At 41.0% G+C, this 20,212-nt stretch overlaps 1 protein-coding gene across 1 annotated transcript in view; it reads left to right on the plus strand.

Annotated features, from left to right (window-relative positions):
* The window catches only part of ADAMTS12 (ADAM metallopeptidase with thrombospondin type 1 motif 12), a 376,425-nt gene that overhangs the window by 212,471 nt on the left and 143,742 nt on the right, over window positions 1-20,212 (plus strand). Inside the window, exons 6-9 of the mRNA XM_061129264.1 lie at window positions 8,927-9,051; window positions 12,145-12,294; window positions 17,938-18,081; window positions 18,683-18,827. Of these exons, the coding sequence (XP_060985247.1) occupies window positions 8,927-9,051; window positions 12,145-12,294; window positions 17,938-18,081; window positions 18,683-18,827 (564 nt within the window). The remainder of the gene's footprint in view (window positions 1-8,926; window positions 9,052-12,144; window positions 12,295-17,937; window positions 18,082-18,682; window positions 18,828-20,212) is intronic.

Consider the following 20,212-nt stretch of genomic DNA (forward strand, 5'->3'; position numbering starts at 1 on the left):
AATTCTATTAACTACTAAGTTAAGAGAAAAAAGAATTTTATTCAAGCTAAACTGAGGTTTATAATCTGGAAGGAGGATTCTTAGAAATCTCTGAGTCACATCACACAATTTTAACATTTCAACCTGGTGGGTCAAATGCTGTGAACCAAGATGCACATGATATATTTGTAGAAAACTACTCAAGACAGGAGGCAGGGATGACTTCTTGGAAATGTCCCAGTTGAATCTTAAAGAATTAATGGATGTGCCGAGTAAGTTAAAGGGAATAAATAAGGAGAGAAATGAGGCTTTCTAGACAGAGGAGGCAGCCTGAAGAAAGCAAGGAGAGAAAGAACATATGTCTGGGGGTGGGGCAAATGGTAACATAGGCAGTTTGAGTGTTACTGGAACACAAACTGTGAGGTTAAACATGAAGAAAGGGCTTCCTGGAGGCTAGACTTTGAAAGGTCTCAAGTCTTGCATGGTGATGTGAGCAGACTTTAGTTTTGGCTGGATCGACCTGGCAATGGCAAGGAGGACAGATTTTAAAAGAAGAAAGAAGGAGAACAGTGGAAAGATGCTGCAAGAATTAATTCAAGAATAAAATGATGAGGGTTTGAACTCAGACAGTTGGGAGTAAAGATGGAGAGAAGTTTGAGTTAACAGCACATGATGACAAAATGGGATGTTGAAAGAGAGAGAGGAGACCAATAGGAGGATACCAACTTGATGGTGGTTCCTGTAACTAGGAAGATGCGGGAAGAATAGCAGGTTAACATAGGGATATAGAGGGCCAGGGTTGTGGAGTTAGGGCTACCTGTGGTGCCATCCAGAAGAGTGTGTCCATCAAGAGATTTGGGTCCATGAGTTTGAACTCTAGGGGAGGTTAGGAATGAGATATAGACTTGAAAGTTTATGTGTATAGGTGATTACTCAAAATAAAACTGTGATCAAGAGTGAACTATTAATAGCAATGAGCCAAAAAGAAGAAAAGCTACCCAAGAACAGGCCCGAGAATAAGAAGAGGAAGGAGAGCTAGGGGTCTCAGAAGTAGAGGGTCTCTATCTGTGTTTGTCTCCCCCTGGTGGTGGGAGTGTGAGGTGGGGGAGATAAATAAACAATAACTGACAATATGTGAATTGCTAAATCTTTCCAATTACTCAAAGCAAAATATTTAGAGAAGTGTCTTCCAACTCATTGGAAGAGACCCTGATTCTGGCAAAGATCTGAGGGCAGGAAGAGAAGGGGATGACAGAGATGACATGGCTGGATGTCATCACTGACACAATGGACTTGAGTTTGAGCAAACTCTGGGAGATGGTGAAGGACAGGGAAGCCTGGTGTGCTGCAGTCCATGGGGTCCCAAAGAATCAGACACAACTGAGAAACTGAACAGCTTCAGTAGTTTGGAAACCACCAGTCCTGGCCTAGTAGCTGCAAAACTGGCATTCCAACCTTGCTCTGCCGAAACAAGCTCTGATTTGGCTAAAGTCCTCCCCTCTAAGACCTGGATCTCCTCACTGTTTAAATGAGCGGAGTGGATTTATAATTCCTAAGGCCCTTCAAGGAAATGGACTCATAGTAACGCTGGGAAAACTGGAGGCAGATTCCATGCGGCAGGGTGTGGAAGATGACTGTTTCCCCAGGTCCTTGCTCACACTTGAATTTGGCTCAGTATCCAGGGAGAGTGGATATTTGTAGACATTCACTTCATGGGAAATAGATGGGGAAACAGTGGAAACTGTCAGACTTTATTTTTTGGGGCTCCAAAATCACTGCAGATGGTGATTGCAGCCATGAAATTAAAAGACGCTTACTCCTTGGAAGGAAAGTTATAAACAACCTAGATAGCATATTAAAACGCCAGAGACATTACTTTGCCAACAAAGGCCCATCTAGTCAAGGCTATGGTTTTTCCAGTGGTCATGTATGAATGTGAGAGTTGGACTGTGAAGAAACCTGAGCGTCAAAGAATTGATGCTTTTGAACTGTGGTGTTGGAGAAGACTCTTGAGAGTCCCTTGGACTGCAAGGAGATCCAGCCAGTCCATCCTAAAGGAGATCAGTCCTGGGTGTTCATTGGAAGGACCAATCCTGAAGCTGAAACTCCAATACTTTGGCCACTTCTTGTGAAGAGTTGACTCATTGGAAAAGACCCTGATACTGGGACAGATTGAGGGCAGGAGGAGAAGGGGACGACAGGAGATGAGATGGCTGGATGGCATCACCAACTCGATGGACATGAGTTTGAGTAAACTCCAGGAGTTGGTGATGGACAGGGAGGCCTGGTGTGCTGCGATTCATGAGGTTGCAAAGAGTCGGCCATGACTGAGCAACTGAACTGAACTGAACTTTTCCTTAAACAGACACACATGTAGATTGGTGTTAAGTTCTTGGAAAACGATGAGTCCAATGCGAAGAGCTGACTCATTTGAAAAGATCCCAATGCTGGAAAAGATTGAGGGCAGGAGGAGAAGGGGACGACAGAGGATGAGATGGTTGGATGGTATCACCAACTCAATGGACATGAGTTTGCATAGGCTCCGGGAGTTGGTGTTGGACAGGGAGGCCCGGCGTGCTGCAGCTCATGGGATGACAAAGAGTCGGACACGACTGAGCGACTGAACCGAACTGAACTGAACCAATGTACTTGTTGTTATTTAGTCACCAAGTTGTGTCCAGCTCCCAACCAAAATGTGAACGGACAATATTGAAGTAAAAAACTGAATTTTTCCAAACTGGCAGTATCCCACCAGTGACTGTGAGTGCGAGGAGAACATTCTAAGAGGTGTTCCTTCTGCTTCTGCTTGTGTGGCCACTTTGGCTCTAACAAGTCTTTATATTCATGGTGCTTAACTGAACTTCAGAGTGCGTGTGTGGGTGTGTGGGCTCTTCCTACCCACTAGTAACACATCTGAAATATTATAGGTTCCCTTTGATTCAAAACTGTGAGAACTCACATATAATTATTTAGTAAGTTACCCACGTAGACCAATATTTTAAAGCACTTTATAAGACCTATTGCAACACTCTAGCCTTGGTTCGGGCCAATTGTTACTTTTAAGATATTAAAAATTTCTTGAGATAATTGTAGATTCACAATTGTAAGAAATATTGCAGTGAAATCCCTTATACACTTTACCCGGTTTCCCCCAAGGGTAACATCTTGTACAACTTTGGTACAAGATCAGAACCAATAAATTGATATTCATACACACTATCTCTCTTATTCAGATTTCACCAGTTTTACAAGCACTTAGGTGACCCTAGTGGTAAAGAACCCACCAGCTAGTGCAGCAGACATAAGAGATCTGGGTTCGATCCCTGGGTCGGGAAGATCCCCTGGAGAAGGGAATGGCAATCCATTCCAGTACTCTTGCCTGGAGAATCCCATGGACAGAGGAGCCTCCCAGGTTACAGTCCATGGGATCGCACAGTCAGACACGACTGAAGTGACTGAGTACGCACGTTGATTGTGTCTGTTTACATTTAGTTCTATGCAGTTTTAATATGTGTAGATTTCTGGAACCTTTGCCACAGTACAGAACAGTTCATTACAAAGATGCTACCCTTTGATACCTCCCTTCTGCCTACTGACCTAAATCCTGGAAAGCACTAATCTGTTCTACATCTCTCTAATTCTTTCATTTCAAAAATGTTATATAAATGGAACCGTACCTTATGTAAGCTCTTGAGATTGGATTTTTTTCATGTAACCTCTTGATACTGGATTTTTTTCATTGGTCATAATTCCCTTGAGATCCATCCAAGTTGTGTGTATGGAAAGTTTGTTCCTTTTTAGTCCTAAGTAGCATTCCATGGAACATGACAGTTTATTTAACCATTCACTCATTGAGGGACAATTGGATTCTTTCCAGTTTTCTGCTACCACGCATGAAGCTGCTGTAACCATTCCACTATAGGCTTTTGTGTGAGCGTAAGTCTTCATTTCTCTGGGACAAATGTCCAGGAATGCAGTTGCTGGGTCATATGATAGTTGCATGTTTAGTTTTCTAAGAAACTTCAAACTGTTTTCCATAGAGGCTGTACATTTTACATTCTCACCAGCAGTGTGAGTGACCCAATTTTATCACGACCTTAACATTGTCTGGGTGCTGTCACTTTTTAAAATTTTAGTCATTCTGATAAGCATATAGTAATGTCTCATTATACCTGACAGTTTTTCCTCTGTCATGTTCTCAGGGCTGAGTGACCCCTTTAGGTACCTAATTTTACCTTAAATACAAAGAGAAAAAAAAAAAAAGGATTTCTTCAAATACCAATTTTCCTGCAGAACCTGGTAAAAGGATATGTTGTAAGATTTTTTCTTTTTTCATTTTCAAAATCCCCCACAATTTCTTTTGTTCCTTTTGTCTATGGTGAAAATTCCAAAGGTGTGTTTCCATTATGTAAAAGAAGATGGGTTGATCACTAAAAACTACCATGTTATGATTACACCCATACTCATTTTTAAAAGATATTCAAAACTTAAGCTTTCTTTTTTTTAACATGAGACTTTTTTTTTTTTTTGATGATACTTTTACAATAGAGGTATTTTGCTGATAAGGCAAATTGAAAGCAAAAGTTTTCAGAAAGTTTTTGATTAATTCAAAAAATTATGATGCTCCTTGAAGTAGAAGAACAGAGAAGTTGGAGGAAACCTAATGGGGTGAAAGGGGCTTCCCTGGTGGCTCAGTGGTAAAGAATCCACTTACAATGCAGGAGACGCAGATTCTGTCCCTAGGTCAGGAAGATCCCCTAAAGGAGGAAATGGCAATCGACCCCAGTATTCTTGCCAAGAAAATCCCATGGACAGAGGAGCCTGGTGGGCTATGGTTCATGGGATCACAAAGAATCAAACACAACTGAGACACTAAACAACAACATCTTATTGTGGTTTTCATTTGCAATTCTCTGATGGTTAATAAGATTGAACATCTTTTTATTGTGCTTATTTGCCATCTGTATATCCCCTTCAGTGACATGTCTCTCCATGTATTTCGCCTGTTTGCTTGTTGTTCTTTCATTGTTGAGGTTTGACAGATCTTTAGATTTTCTAGAGACAAGAGCTTGACAGCTATCTGGCTTGCAAATACTTTCTCTCACTCTGGAGTTCTTCTGTTCTTTCTCTGCACAAGGTTTCTTCCAGAACAAAAGTTTTTCATTTTGATGAGACTCATTTTTTCAGTTTTTACTTTTCTGGATTACCTTATCAGTATCCAGTCTCTAAACTTTTTTCTTAGTCCTGGGGACCCAAGATTTTCCCCTGATTGTTTTTTAAGTTTTATAATCTTTTTTTTAATTTTATGTATCAGTCTGTGGTCCACTTTGAGAAAATTTTTATATAAGGTGTGAAGTTTAGATCAAGGCTCATCCCATCTCTCAGAAGTTTGTAAGAATTTGGATACAGATCCTGTACATATTTTGTTAGATTTATGCCAGCTTCATTTTCTTCGGAATAATGCAAAATGGCATTATTTTTTATTTTTTTTTATTTTTTTTTAATTTATTTTATTTTATTTATTTATTTTTTTTAAATTTTTTTAAAATTATTATTATTATTTTTTCCAGTGGGTTTTGTCATACATTGATATGAATCAGCCATGGATTTACATGTATTTAATGAGTATGTCTTTCACATCCTTCCTCTCCCCAAAACAAATAAGCAAATGTAGAGTTTAAAACAAACCTCAAGGCAATCTGGTGATAGTCGATGGTTTTATTTATTTATTTATTTATTTATTTATTAGTTGGAGGCTAATTACTTCACAACATTTCAGTGGGTTTTGTCATACATTGATATGAATCAGCCATAGATTTACACGTATTCCCCATCCCGATCCCCCCTCCCACCTCCCTCTCCACCCGATCTCTCTGGGTCTTCCCAGTGCACCAGGCCTGAGCACTTGTCTCATGCATCCCACCTGGGCTGGTGAGCTGTTTCACCATAGATAATATACATGCTGTTCTTTTGAAACATCCCACCCTCACCTTCTCCCACAGAGTTCAAAAGTCTGTTCTGTATTTCTGTGTCTCTTTTTCTGTTTTGCATATAGGGTTATCGTTACCATCTTTCTAAATTCCATATATATGTGTCAGTATGCTGTAATGTTCTTTATCTTTCTGGCTTACTTCACTCTGTATAATGGGCTCCAGTTTCATCCATCTCATTAGGACTGATTCAAATGAATTCTTTTTAATGGCTGAGTAATATTCCATGGTGTATATGTACCACAGCTTCCTTATCCATTCGTCTGCTGATGGGCATCTAGGTTGCTTCCATGACCTGGCTATTATAAACAGTGCTGCGATGAACATTGGGGTGCACGTGTCTCTTTCAGATCTGGCTTCCTCGGTGTGTATGCCCAGAAGTGGGATTGCTGGGTCAAATGGTAGTTCTATTTCCAGTTTTTTAAGAAATCTCCACACTGTTTTCCATAGTGGCTGTACTAGTTTGCATTCCCACCAACAGTGTAAGAGGGTTCCCTTTTCTCCACACCCTCTCCAGCATTTATTGCTTGTAGACTTTTGGATAGCAGCCATCCTGACTGGCGTGTAAAAGACAACCTCTTTAACAAGTGGTGCTGGGAAAACTGGTCAACCACTTGTAAAAGAATGAAACCAGAACACTTTCTAACACCATACACAAAAATAAACTCAAAATGGATTAAAGATATAAATGTAAGACCAGAAACTATAAAACTCCTAGAGGAGAACATAGGCAAACACTCTCCGACATAAATCACAGCAAGATCCTCTATGACCCACCTCCCAGAATATTGGAAATAAAAGCAAAACTAAACAAATGGGACCTAATGAAACTTAAAAGCTTTTGCACTACAAAGGAAACTATAAGTAAGGTGAAAAGACAGCCCTCAGATTGGGAGAAAATAATAGCAAATGAAGAAACAGACAAAGGATTAATCTCAAAAATATACAAGCAACTCCTGAAGCTCAATTCCAGAAAAATAAATGACCCAATGAAAAAATGGGCCAAAGAACTAAACAGACATTTCTCCAAAGAAGACATACAGATGGCTAACAAACACATGAAAAGATGCTCAACATCACTCATTATTAGAGAAATGCAAATCAAAACCACGATGGTTTGTTTTATAGCTTGCCTTCCTGTCTGAAGGAGAGGAAGTAAGGCCCCATTCTTATGAGGCTGATCACCAGTTATTAACAGAACCACAGCTCCATCTAGGAGCCTCCGTCTTCATAGTCTTTGATTCAGTAACTGACCTGAGCAACCTTCTGCTAGTTCTTTACTTCTCTGAGGTTTAATTTTCTCTTATTTTAAAATGAAAATAGCAACACTTCTTTATAAATATTGCTGCCACCAGTGAAGAGCCACTAGGAAAGCCCAGGAATACTGGAGTGGGTAGCCTATCCCTTCTCCAGCAGATCTTCCTGATCCAGGAATCAAACCGGGGTCTCCTGCATCGTAGAAGGATTCTTTACCAACTGAGCTACCAGGGAAGCCTATAAATAATACTAAGAGGGTACAATTAAATTAAAAAGAGAACTTATCTACCACTATCTGGCATATAAAGATCGATAAATATTTCCTTCCTTCCTTTCTTCCTTTCCCTTCCTTCTTCCCTCCACCCTCACTTCTTCTTTTCCTCCTTTCCATTTGTAGTTCATGCCACCAGGCCAGTTCTTTAAGGTAGATATGGTAGGTTTCTTCCAGTAGGGTTCCTGCTCAACCTACAGTTTTACCAGGAGGCTGACGCCCCTGTGCCCAACTAGTCCCCCAGAACCTCTCCTCCTCCACCATAGCTCCTTTAATAGATGCGAATGATGAGGATTATTAAACCATGAAGTCTGTTTCTTCTCTTTAACTTCTTTACTCTAGGAGTTCAGTGAGTTTGCATGAGCAGTGAGCCACCTTTCTGTGTTTTCATGAGGAGAAGATGATTTCTGGTAGTCAATCAGTATGGATGGGGGGACCTTAAAGGGCTTCTAACACTCTCAGGCCTTGTTGAATTTGAATGTCTCTTCAAAATACAGAATATAGAGAAAAAAGCTCATAGTTTGATATAGAGACAACCCTGTAGTTCTTGGGCTCAGCCCAGAGTAATAGACTCAGATTAGAGTAGGCCAATGTAGGTCATCATTCTCCCTATAGACCCCACCCTGTACAAGAGATGGCTATATAGAGACTCCATAGAAATGAGGTGGGGGAAAGGAATTTCTCCTTTAAAAATTCAAATTAAACTGTAGTCCCTCTAGGGATGATTATCTTTTTTCTTCTTCATTTGACAAGTGTTCATTCAGTTAATTTGGAACCAGCCCTCTCTTCCCATCTTCAATAGTAACTGTGGGCCAGCTGGATATGACTCAGGAGCCCTTGACATTGTGGGCTGGGCCATCTACTCCAGCATTCTAATTGTTGTCAGACAGTCAATGATCCTAAGTGGTTAAAAGCCTGGAGAGATTATGTCACCTTCTGACTTTCATCCATGGATGTCAAACCAAGATGGAGACCACAGACAATGAAATGTTCCATTCATCCTTGCAGGATACCTCATGAAATGAAGGAGCTTTTTGTTGAAAATATATTCATTTTGCATTAGAAATGAAAATACCTCTTTGGCATCATATTGGCTTTGGAAACAAAGAACTACTAGAAATAGAACATCAAACAGATGTTGGTCTTTCCTAATATATTTTTAGTTTTCCTTCAAGGTCTACTTATCCCAGTGATCATTTCTGTCCTACAGTTCTCATCTTTATGTTCTTTTAGTGGAAGTCATGGAAACGATAGTGTTTAGAGCAGGAGAGTGGCCCAGAGGAATACCTTGGCCTCCCCAGATTCTTGCCAAATGTCTGGGGAGCACCCACCCAGAGCTCTTCTCACTTGGCTGCTTTTGGGGCCTAATGTGATGGGTCCTGACCACAGAAATCTCACCCATGCCAATCTCTCCCTCTTCTTTCTCCAGCAAGGATTGAAAATAGTTCACCATGCAGAGAAGACACTGTCCAGCTTCTGCAAGTGGCAGAAGAGCATCAATCCCAAGAGTGACCTCAACCCTGCCCATCATGATGTGGCCGTCCTTCTCACCAGGTACCCCAGAGCCAGGGATGGTGAGATGGGTGGGGGGAATGGCAAGTGAAAGTGTTGCCAGGTATTCAAACTCATGAGATTCTTCTACTCTCTGTTGTTCTTGGTCATTTAAAAGGCAGCTTCTGTGAACTAGATACCTCCTGACTCCCATCCCAGTAAGGGAACAGTTAGTAAACTTGCTAAATGTGCACAGCTCTCTGTGTTAATCAACTGCATCTGCTTGTTCCTATCCCAGAGATGATTTCATCATTAAAACTGGCTTCTCGGTGCAGCTCTATAAACAATCAGTAAGCTTGTTTGCAGATACTCATTAAAGCCTCCTATAACTCTTCACTGTGGAATTTCTTATCCTTTAATTTTATTTCATAAAAATTTCCTCCAGTTTTAAAACCTGCAACTCTCTCTACAGAAACCAGTCTTCCATCTCTGACTGATGTTGAAGACAGAATATGGGGAGAAGGGCCTTCCCTGAATAGGCAGAGTGATTTGCTTGCACCTCTGTCTCCTTTACCCTCATGAAGACACTATTTGTTCTGACTATAGAGAGACCCCATGTGCTAATAAGAACCATCAGCACTTCTAGGACTCATAGATGTGAAAACCTAGTGAATTTACCTTATCAACCCAGGCTCTTGGAAGGCTATGTGTGCTCATTAATCCAATATATATCTTTTGAGCACCTACTATATAACAGATACTGTCTTAATCTAGACAAATGAAGTTGTTAGCGAGGGGGGAGGGGTAAGTTTTCACTGGGTACTCCTATGCAGACTCAGAGACATCCTGAATCCAGGGATGTAGAGTGGAAGAGGCCCTTCAGCCTGGCCCTCCAGCCTTATGATTGGGAAGGCCCTGGGTATCTGTTTGTTGTCCCTGGGGAGGACGGACTGCCCCTGAACATCTTGGCTTGTCCTCTGTCCCTTTGACAGGATTATTCGAGTACATTGGATATCTACAGGAGATGATAATTAGCTCCCACCCTATCCAAATACCTGTCTTACCCTAACCAGAAACTTCAATCCCAGAATCACTCTTTTGAATGATAGTATCAAAACTTTGGCTGATTGCAAATATGTTCCAAAATAAGTCCATGGCATAAACCTATTACATTAGGTTCATCAGGACTTGTGACACCTGTGTTGATTGTAATTTCCCTAGGGAATAGGTTGGTGTGGGTGTAGAATCTAAGCACAGAGGCTTTGGGGAGCCAGCAGGCAGCCAGGGAACATGAGGACCCAGGAAAATGGCCCACAGAAGACTTCAGTCTAGCTAAGACCTGGCTCTAGGAAAGAACCCTGGGTCATAAAACCAGCATTGGCCAGTGGGCAGCTGTGTCTCAGCTGGGTCTCTTTTCTTTCTCTGAAAGCAGAATAGTTTCACCTCTCATTTTCACATGAATAAATGAGTGAGTTAATGAGAGCTGGCTTTTGAGGGGTATTTGACATGGGCCAGGTTCAGTGCTACATCTGTTAGAACAATTATCATTCCATTTAATCCCCACAACAACCCTGATAGTTCATTACTATCAATCATTCCTTTTTTTTTTTTTCAATCATTCCTATTTTACAGATCGAGAAACTGAGTCTTATCAATTATGTCACCTGCCCCAAATCTCACTGCTTTTAACAGGTATAGCAGGGACTTAAATCCAGTTAGTTTGACCCCAGTAGCCATACTATCACCCAGTAAGAATACAAAGGATCTGTTCTCCTTTTCTTCTTATTATGATCATTTTTCTTCCTTACAACAGGGTTCTGGTTTCAAGCTTTGATGAACCTCAACCAGCTCCTAGACAGTAGAGAGAATTTCGAGTTCTGAAGCAGGATTTCTCAGTATTAACACCATTGACATTTTGGGTTGGCTAATTCTTTGCTGTGAGGGTCTGTCCTGTGCATTGGAGTGTGTTTAACAGAATCCCTGGCCTCCATCCATGAGATGTCAGTGGCACCCTCCTCTAGGTTGTGACAGCCGTGACTGTCTCCAGACATTGCCAAAGGTTCCTGAGGAGGGTGCAGGGAACAAAACCAACCCCTGTGGAGAATCTCTGCTCTGAAGGAACAGGGAGGGAGGGAAGGAGAGGACTGAACTGGTCTCTGGAGCACTAGACTAAGATCCACTTCAACAGAGTTCCCTATGGAGGAGCTTTCAGTACAAGGTGGATTTGGTGTGATTCATATCAAGGCATGTCTTTTCTTATACTATCTCCAGTGCTTGTTGGAGGTGGAGCTGATCCCTTATTGGGAGCTTATGCTCCTTACCTGTAAGACCCATATTTTACAATCCTTTGGTCATCCCCTTTTATCCTCTTTATTGCTGGATACTTAATAGACCCTCAATGGACAGGGTTTTGTTGTTGTTGTTGTTTTAATAAATGTATTCATTTTAATTGGAGGCCAATTACTCTACAGTATTGTAGTGATTTTGCCATACATTGACATGAATCAGCCACGGGTGTCCATGTGTTCCCCATCCTGAACGCCCCTCCCACCTCCCTCCAAGGGACCCAACTTCCTTGTATCCTGTGAGATCCTAGGAGTCTTTCTTTGTGTGTCCATCCCCTCCCATATGCACTATTGTTAGGGTGGTGGGACTGGTGAGACCATGAATTTGATCTCTGGATAGACTGATGGGACCAATTGCATTTTTCATGAATGAATAAAAGTTCTTGGATACCTTTTGAACACGTACCTCAGAAAGGCCAAAAAGGCATTTCATGTTTGAAAAACCTCAACCACTGATGGTTGTCCTTTCCCTGTTTAAAAGTTCGATTAATTCCAACTTCCAATCAAATCCTTCTCTTATGTGTCAAATAATATAATTTGGCTTCCTGAGATTAAGAATAAAAGCAACTCAAATTAAAACATTTGCTGTATTTTCATATATTTCTTTGGGTGTGAATGAGATTCAATAATGAAGCGGTAAAATCAGAATAATCCTCGTGAATTCAAAATCACTCCCTAAAATTTATGTGGACTTTTAAAAACAATTTTAATCATGCTTTACAGACCATATTGAATGTGAATTCATGGCCATATGGGTTTTTTTCCTAGATGTTTCTTGGGGCGCCTCCATATCCCTGTTCTCTGCTTTCAGAAAAGACCTCTGTGCGGGTGTCAATCACCGCTGTGAGACTCTGGGGCTGTCCCACCTGTCAGGAATGTGCCAGCCTCACCGGAGTTGTAACATCAATGAAGACTCTGGACTCCCCTTGGCTTTCACAGTTGCCCATGAACTCGGACACAGGTAAAGGGCCAAGGAAACTGAGATCTCCTCCTCCTGATCATGCATCAGTATCAGGGTTTCAGGAGAATCAGATTGCATTGTGGCTTGAGAATCACCTCCTAAATCTCTGCTTTCTCATCTGTAAAGTGGGAGGGGAGGGAAGATTGGGGAAAGACACAAGTTCAAGATTCCACTGTCTTCTCTGCCCTTACCACTTGACCATCAACATCAGAGAATCATAGAGACCTCTGCAAGTCTCTGAGTTAGAATGAGGTGAGCAGAAACAAGGAGATAAGCTTTAACTTAATTGATTAATTCAGGAGTAGTAATTCCTATTTAGTTCTTATGAATTAGTGATGTTATTAATATCACTAAAAAGTCACAAATCTTAACATTCTTTGCCTTTCCTTTATGCCGGACATTTCACATTGTGTCATTGACTTCCCTCAACAACATTATGAAGTAGATGCTATTGTTTGCCCCATTGTACTTGTGTGTATTAAAGGGGGACACTGAAAAAAAGGAAAAATGGAAAACTGCTTTAAACTTGGAAAGACTATCAAATGAACACCAGTTAACAGGAAGTCCAAGTTGTCACAAAAATGTGTAAATTTGATTAGATCAATTGATTGAAGGCAGGTTTCAGAAACTTTTGGTAAAGGAATGTTGAGAATTCTGGATTCTCTGAGTATCAGAGGTTCTCAGGAGGAAAGATCTTAGCTTATTTGTAACTTAATATATTGATGTATTTATTAACCAGTAATGAGACAACATCATACTAGGTGGAAGCTCAGAGTGGGGAGTCATATAAATGGCTCAGATGCACTCCTACCTGTTATGTGGCCACCAGCCTGAAAGAAAGCAGAACCCTGGGCATACTCTGAATGTCCAGCCGGAAAAAGAGGTGGGATCAGGAAGAGCCCTGTTGACTAGATTATTCAAGGCCTGGCCTCTCTGGCCTGGGCTTTCTCACCATTTTTCTCATATAATATTGGAACTTTTCAAAATCCTTTTACCTAAAGTACTAAACCAGAGTATCGGCTTGGGAATTGGGAAATGTGAGTGCTATTCTGGCTTTTCCATCAGCCAATATTATGACCTTAGAGAATTCCCTTCACTTCTTTGTGCTTATTTTCTTATATCTGAAATGAGTAGATTTGATTAGGTACTGTGATTTCTTTGATCCTTACTAAAAAGCCCTGGGAGATAAATGTGCTATAGTGTAGTATCCTTAATTATCAAAAATTCAAATACAGAGAGGTTAAGTGACTTGCTTTTAATTAAATAAGATTAAGGAGGGAAAAAATACTGAAAAGACCAGGCCATAGTTGTTGGCATGTTGATAATAACTTGGCAAAATGAAAATTATTCTTATGTGCAAATGTATAGGCACCCTCAGTCCTGGTACATGGAAGGATGTCCCTTGTGGCCTCAAATAAAGTCACTGGTGTCAGCAGCATCTCTAGTCAAGCAGTGTCAAGCAATATAACTGGATCAAACTGAGAAATGTTTGCTCAAGACATTCTCAGCAATGGTATGCCCAAGTTGAAGAAAAGTGGAGAAGACTTGCTTGATAAAAGACATTCTCAAATGCTGACTTGTGTCCAAAGAATGGATCCTTTATCTTCAATTCATTTTGGCAGTTTTTAAAAAGTAAACTGATACTACTTATGATCCAGCAGTTGTACTCTGGGCATTTATCAAGAAGAAATGAAGATGTATGTTCATATGAAAAAAACCTGTACACGAAAGTTTATAGAAGCTTAATCTTAATAGCCCCAAACTGGAAGCAACCCTGGGGTTGTTTCAATCCAGTGTGGCAAATGGTTAAATAAACTGTTATGGATCCATATCATGGAATTCTACTCAGCAAGAAAAAGGACCAATTCTTGATACATACAGTGACCTTGATGAATTTTTGAACAATTATGCTCAGTGAAAAAAACTAGTCCCTAAAGGTTACATACTGTAAGATTCCACTTACATAGCATTATTGAAATAATAAAATTATCTAAATAGAGAACATATTAGTGGCTGCCGGAGCTTAAGAAGGGGATGTGGGAGGGATGGAAAGTAGGTCTGGCTACAAAGTGCAATGTGAGGAATTCCACCAGGTGAAAATGTTCTGTGTCTTGACTGTATCAACAGCAACATCCCAGCTGTGATATCGTATTATAGTTTTGCAAGATGGTACCATGAGGGTTAAGTGGGTAAAGGGTACGTGGGACCTCTTTGTATTATTTATTACAACTTGCATCTGAATCAATAATGATATAATAATATAAATTTAATATGTAAATATAATGAATTAAAATTTTAAAAGAGGGCATTGGGCCATGTACAGCTGACCTAAATAAAACACTATGTTTTAAATGGCAAAAAAAGTTTAGGGTCACTGATAGGAAAGACAAAACTGGGGAATTTCCTGGTGGTTCAGTGGTTGGGACTCTGCGCTTCCACTGTTGGGGGCTCAGGTTCACTCCCTAATCAGAGAACTAAGATTCTGCAAGCCAAGTGGCGTGACTGAAAACAAAGAAAGAAGAGGAAGGAAAGACAACGTTGAAGAAAGACATACAAGCTTGAATTTGACAAGCTTGTGGTAGGACACAAAGCTGAAGACAAGAAGACATTAGGAGTACCCTGAGAAATTTGTTCATAGCACAAGATGCTTCTGAAATATTCAGTTCTCTTTTTAGATATAAAGTTCTAACCAGCTGTGGACCAAACTGAGAAACACTGGGCACATCAATGAAACAGCCTGGTGCCAGAAAAAGAAAAATATAATAAGCCACTAACCTCAGATAGTCATTATAGTTTAATAACAAAGATACTCCATTGTTCTTGAAAACTTGTTTATTTCATCACTGATTGCATAGGATTTAAAATAGAAAGTGAAGTTAACTAACTTGTGCTTTGGCCTAAATAATTGCATTTTTATTTTGAGAAAAAAATTTTTTTTAAGTTCCATTTATGAGAAGCATAGATTAGATCCATCATCCATACCTAAGCTCTCATCCCTTAATAGGTGAATTACCAAAACGAAGATGGAATTCCAGAAGGAAATTTTAAGACCTCTCTGAGACCAAGCATCCTTTCCCTTGAAGTAATGAAAATATCATGATAGAGGTGAACACTTGCAATGTACCATCCACCCAGTATTTCCCATTCTTCTGGATTGGGATATTCCATTTATTTCAGTTATAGAGCTTTCCTTGTTGCATATGCCAAATTGGTATTTCCTGAATGAGTTAGAAAAGCTCACATTCATACTTTCATGGTTCTTGTTCTCTGCTGGTTCTACTCCACCATAAAATGAATAGTAAAAGGCAAGAAATGTCTGACCAAGTGATACCCTAAGACTCAGGCAGTGACTTAGCTTGCTATTTCATGTCTGTAATTTTCATAAACCCATCTAGCAGGAATTGTAAAACCAAGATGTAGCAAAGAGGCTAATTCAATAGCCGGTGAGCTGTTTCAGCCTGTAGTAGGCTGTTAGTCCAAACTGCTTTTGAGCTTCATCCCACTTGCTGGGAAGTAGCTTCTTGGAAACACCTTCCATCCCTCTGACCTCATGTATTCTTCCTGTCTCTCATTTTTCACTGACCCACTGATCCCATATGACTCGAGCACTCCCCTCATATAGAGAGAGTAGACATGTCCACAGGAACCTTTGTTTAGTAGCTTTGCTTTTCTTTTGTTGGATGGGAGCGCAGAGGAGTGATAGAGCTGGAGAGGGGAATGCTTTAGGGAACTAAAAACTTTAGATGGAGCAACATGAGCTTTTGGGGAGCTGATGTATTTAGAGGGTAGGTTTGAAGTCACCCAGTATCTAGGATAGGCTTCCCTGGTGGCTCAGTGGTAAAGGATCTGCCTGCAATGCAGGAGACCTGGGTTCGATCCCTGGGTCTGGAAGATCCCCTGGAGAAGGAAATGGCAACCCACTCCAGTATTCTTGCCTGGGAAATCCCTCCATGGGATTGTAAAGAGTTGGACACGACTGAGTGACTAGCATAAAGTATATAAGATCCAGACATCTGGCTTATCATATTGGAATGGCTGATGCTAGAAATGGCTGATTTTTAGAACCATGTTTGTTTAAGATTTTTCCTAATTTTTAAACAGGTGAACTTGTGGATTACTTAATGAACAGGGTAGGTAGGACTGGATTTTCAACAGCCTGGGGAAGGCCTGATCAGGGAGGAAAAAAAAAAAAAAAAACTTTCATTGAATTAAATTCTTTTTGTTTGGGTGATAAAAGAGTTTTGTAGATTAATTCTGTGACTCCTTTGTGAATTTTGTATTCATGTGGAATGTGATCAGAGTCTGTAAGTAAGTTGATAACATCTTAATGCATTAAAAATAATATAAGAAAATTTCTAAATCCCACAAAGACTGTTTCTGCAAGTGTTGCTAATGTTGATCAGGAGATTTTATTAAAGTTGGATATGAGCTTTCCTGTCAGAGGAACTGCATTTCACTAGCAGAGTAAAAGGTCATAGTTTCCTCTGTTCAAATTTGGAAAGTTGAGCCAACATCTCCAGGTTGCAAGTGTCCAAAAAGCAGATTCCAGCAGAGAGAGGTCTTGTGGGGACTCGGAAAGCATCTTGGCAGTGATCCTGAGGTCTTGGCTTATAAACAGACATTTCTCAGTCAGCCTCTTTCCCAGGCACCCCCTTGCCATGGGGATCAGTTAAGCATTATAGGGCCTTTCACGGCTACTTCACCTGTTTACCCCTGGCAGTGGGAGGTCAGGGAGCTGACCGAAGGAGACATCAACAAGAGCCCTGATTTAGGAGCACAGAGATCTGCAGAACACTTAGCTTTGTCATGAGCTAGCTTGTGACTTTTGACAAACCTCAAACTCTCATCTGAAAAAGGAAAATAAGCCAGCTAGACAATGATGAAGTAAAGTGTTAGTCGCTCAGTCGTGTCTGATTCCTTGCGACCCCATGGACCGTAGCCTTCCAGGCTCCTCTATCCAAGGAATTCTCCAGGCAAGAATACTGGAGTGGGTTGCCATTCCTTTCTCCAGGGGATCTTCCCAACCCAGGGATCAAACCCACATCTCTTCATGTTCTCTGCATTGGCAAATAGGTTCTTCACCGCTCGTGCCACCTGGGGAGCCCACTAGACTGTGCGTGCTGCCTAATGTCTATATATTGAAGGACTTGTATGATACTGGAAAGAAATCCATCCATTCCAAGTTTGCAGCTTCTGACAAAGTCTCACATAGGCTTTGCCTTTAATGCTCTCCAGTAAATTATGATGAAAAAGCAAAAGGAAGGTTTTGTTCATTTGTGCTGCAGTTGCTACAGCAGGAGAAAGAAGACAGCTGGAGGCAAGATTTGCCCTCCTGACTGTAATCTCATAGAAAGCCAAAGCCAAACTGGAAGCTTTTAGCTTTCTGCCAAACGGAAGTTTTTGGATTAGCCACATGGCTCCCAGGGTTGTATGTTTGAAACAAAACCATGCCTAAAATGTTTCCTGTGCTTTCTAGTTGAAAATTAGCTAGCCCCCTCCAACTTCAAAGTCCCACTTTGTAATCAGATGCCTGTTATACAAAGGTGGCTCTCTGTGGGTTATTTTCACCTTGGAGGAACTGTGGTTTTCTTCTTGTTTCATGCCTGCCTCTTTAATATCCTTGTGCTCTGTGCTTCCCTGCAGCTTCGGCATCCAGCATGATGGGAAGGAAAACGACTGTGAGCCCGTGGGCAGGCACCTGTACATCATGTCCCGCCAGCTGCAGTACAATCCTGCCCCGCTGACGTGGTCCAAATGCAGCAAGGACTATATCACTCGCTTCCTGGAGTAAGTGACCACGCATCTCAGCATAGCCTCACTCAGGGCTCTGTACACCGGAGGTCACTTTGCGTTCTACCCAAGACCTGGAAAAGCCTCAGTTCCTCTCACAGGTCACAGTGTCAGGGTGGTAACAGTAACTGTAACAGGTAACTTCGCTTCTGCTCTCTGACCCTGAGATCCAGGTGGGTTCTGCCCCCAGCTTAAGCCAGGTGAACACTCTGTCTCCCCCCACCCTCCTTCAGCTTGCTGTCATCTGAAAGGGGCTCTTTATGATCCAAGAGTGAGTTAAGTCCCTGGGGGACTGGCAAGAACGACTAGGACAAGTCGGAAGTTGTCACCATACCCCATTGGGGGTAATATGATGTTTTTTTTCATTTTACCACTGCTTATAAATATTTCTTAGATCACATCTGAGCAAATGGTGTGGGATTGTGTTTTGCATTTCCTTTTAGACAAGTCTTACCTCCTTGGGCCTAGTAGAAATAAAGTTATCTTAAAGGACAGAGAATACTAGAGAAATAGAAGTTTCTCTTGAATGAAAAACTAAATGTTTCATTTAGAAGGAAATTGTAAGCCACTGCTCTCATTTCTATTCACTTGTTTTCAGCCGAGGCTGGGGGTTCTGTCTGGATGACATCCCCCAAAAGAAAAGCTTGAAGTCCAACATCATTGCCCCTGGAGTGATCTATGATGTTCACCACCAATGCCAGCTGCAGTATGGCCCAAATGCTACCTTCTGCCAGGAAGTAGAAGTAAGTGTTGGGTATTTGGTAAGTGTTGGTAAGTGTTGGGTAAGAAGTAAATGTCGGGTATCAAAAACACTGGTGCCTCTGGCGGGTATGTGCAGGGCTTGAGATCCAACATGCTAAAGGAGGGCCAGGGAAATATTGGGAAATCCTTGTGGCTTAGCTGGTAAAGAATCCGCCTGTAATGTAGGAGACCTGTGTTCCATCCTGGGTTAGGAAGATCCCCTGGAGAAGGGTAAGGCTACCCACTTCAGTATTCTGGCCTGGAGAATTACATGGACTGTATAGTCTGTGGGGTTGCAATGAGTCAGACACGAATGAGCGACTTTCACTTTCAAAGATCCAGAAATGGAAACTTTCTATTCATGGCAAGATGTCTGTAAGGTAGAAGGATTGAAGTTGAGGTCATTCATATTCTTTGACCCACCTCCTTGGTATCCTTTACAACTGGGTGGTGGTTAAGAAAATGCTATAAAAGTCTGCAAGCAGTAAATGCTGGAGAGGGTGTGGAGAATGTGGAGATTCCTTAAAAAACTGGGAATAGAAGTGCTATATGACCCAGCAATCCCACTCCTGGGCATACACACCGAGAAAACCAGAACTGAAAGAGACACATGTACCCAATGTTCATCGCAGCACTGTTTATAATAGCCAGGACATGGAAGCAACCTAGATGCCCATCAGCAGACAAATGGATAAGAAAGCTGTGGTACATATACACAATGGAATACTACTCAGCCATTAAAAAGAATACATCAGTTCTAATGAGGTAGATGAAACTGGAGCCCATTATACAGAGTGAAGTAAGCCAGAAAGAAAATACTAATACAGTATACTAATGCATATATATGGAATTTAGAAAGATGGTAACGATAACCCTATATGCAAGACAGAAAAAGAGACACAGATGTATAGAACAGTCTTTTGGACTCTATGGGAGAAGGTGAGGGTGGGATGTTTTGAGAGAACAGCATCGAAACATGTATATTATCAATTGTGAAACAGATCGCCAGTCCAGGTTTGATGCATGAGACAAGTGCTCAGGGCTGGTGCACTAGAATGACCCAGAGGGATGGGATGGGAAGGGAGGTGGGAGGGGAGTTCAGGATGGGGAACACATGTAAATCCATGGCTGATTCATGTCAATGTATGGCAAAAACCACTACAATATTGTAAAGTAATTAGCCTCCAACTAATATAAATAAATGAAAAAAAAAGTATAAAAAAAGGAAAAAATTTGGTATAATTTTCAAAACAAAAAAAAGAAATTCTAGTAACATTTTTGGTGGCTTCCTTAGGGTTTCCTGTGTAAACGTTAGTGTCAACTGGATATAATACAATTTTATGTCTTCTGTAAGTCTTCTAATTTGATACTGAATAAAAGTTGAGAG

This window comes from Dama dama, chromosome 25, assembly GCF_033118175.1.
Source record: "Dama dama isolate Ldn47 chromosome 25, ASM3311817v1, whole genome shotgun sequence".
Lineage (NCBI taxonomy): Eukaryota > Metazoa > Chordata > Mammalia > Artiodactyla > Cervidae > Dama > Dama dama.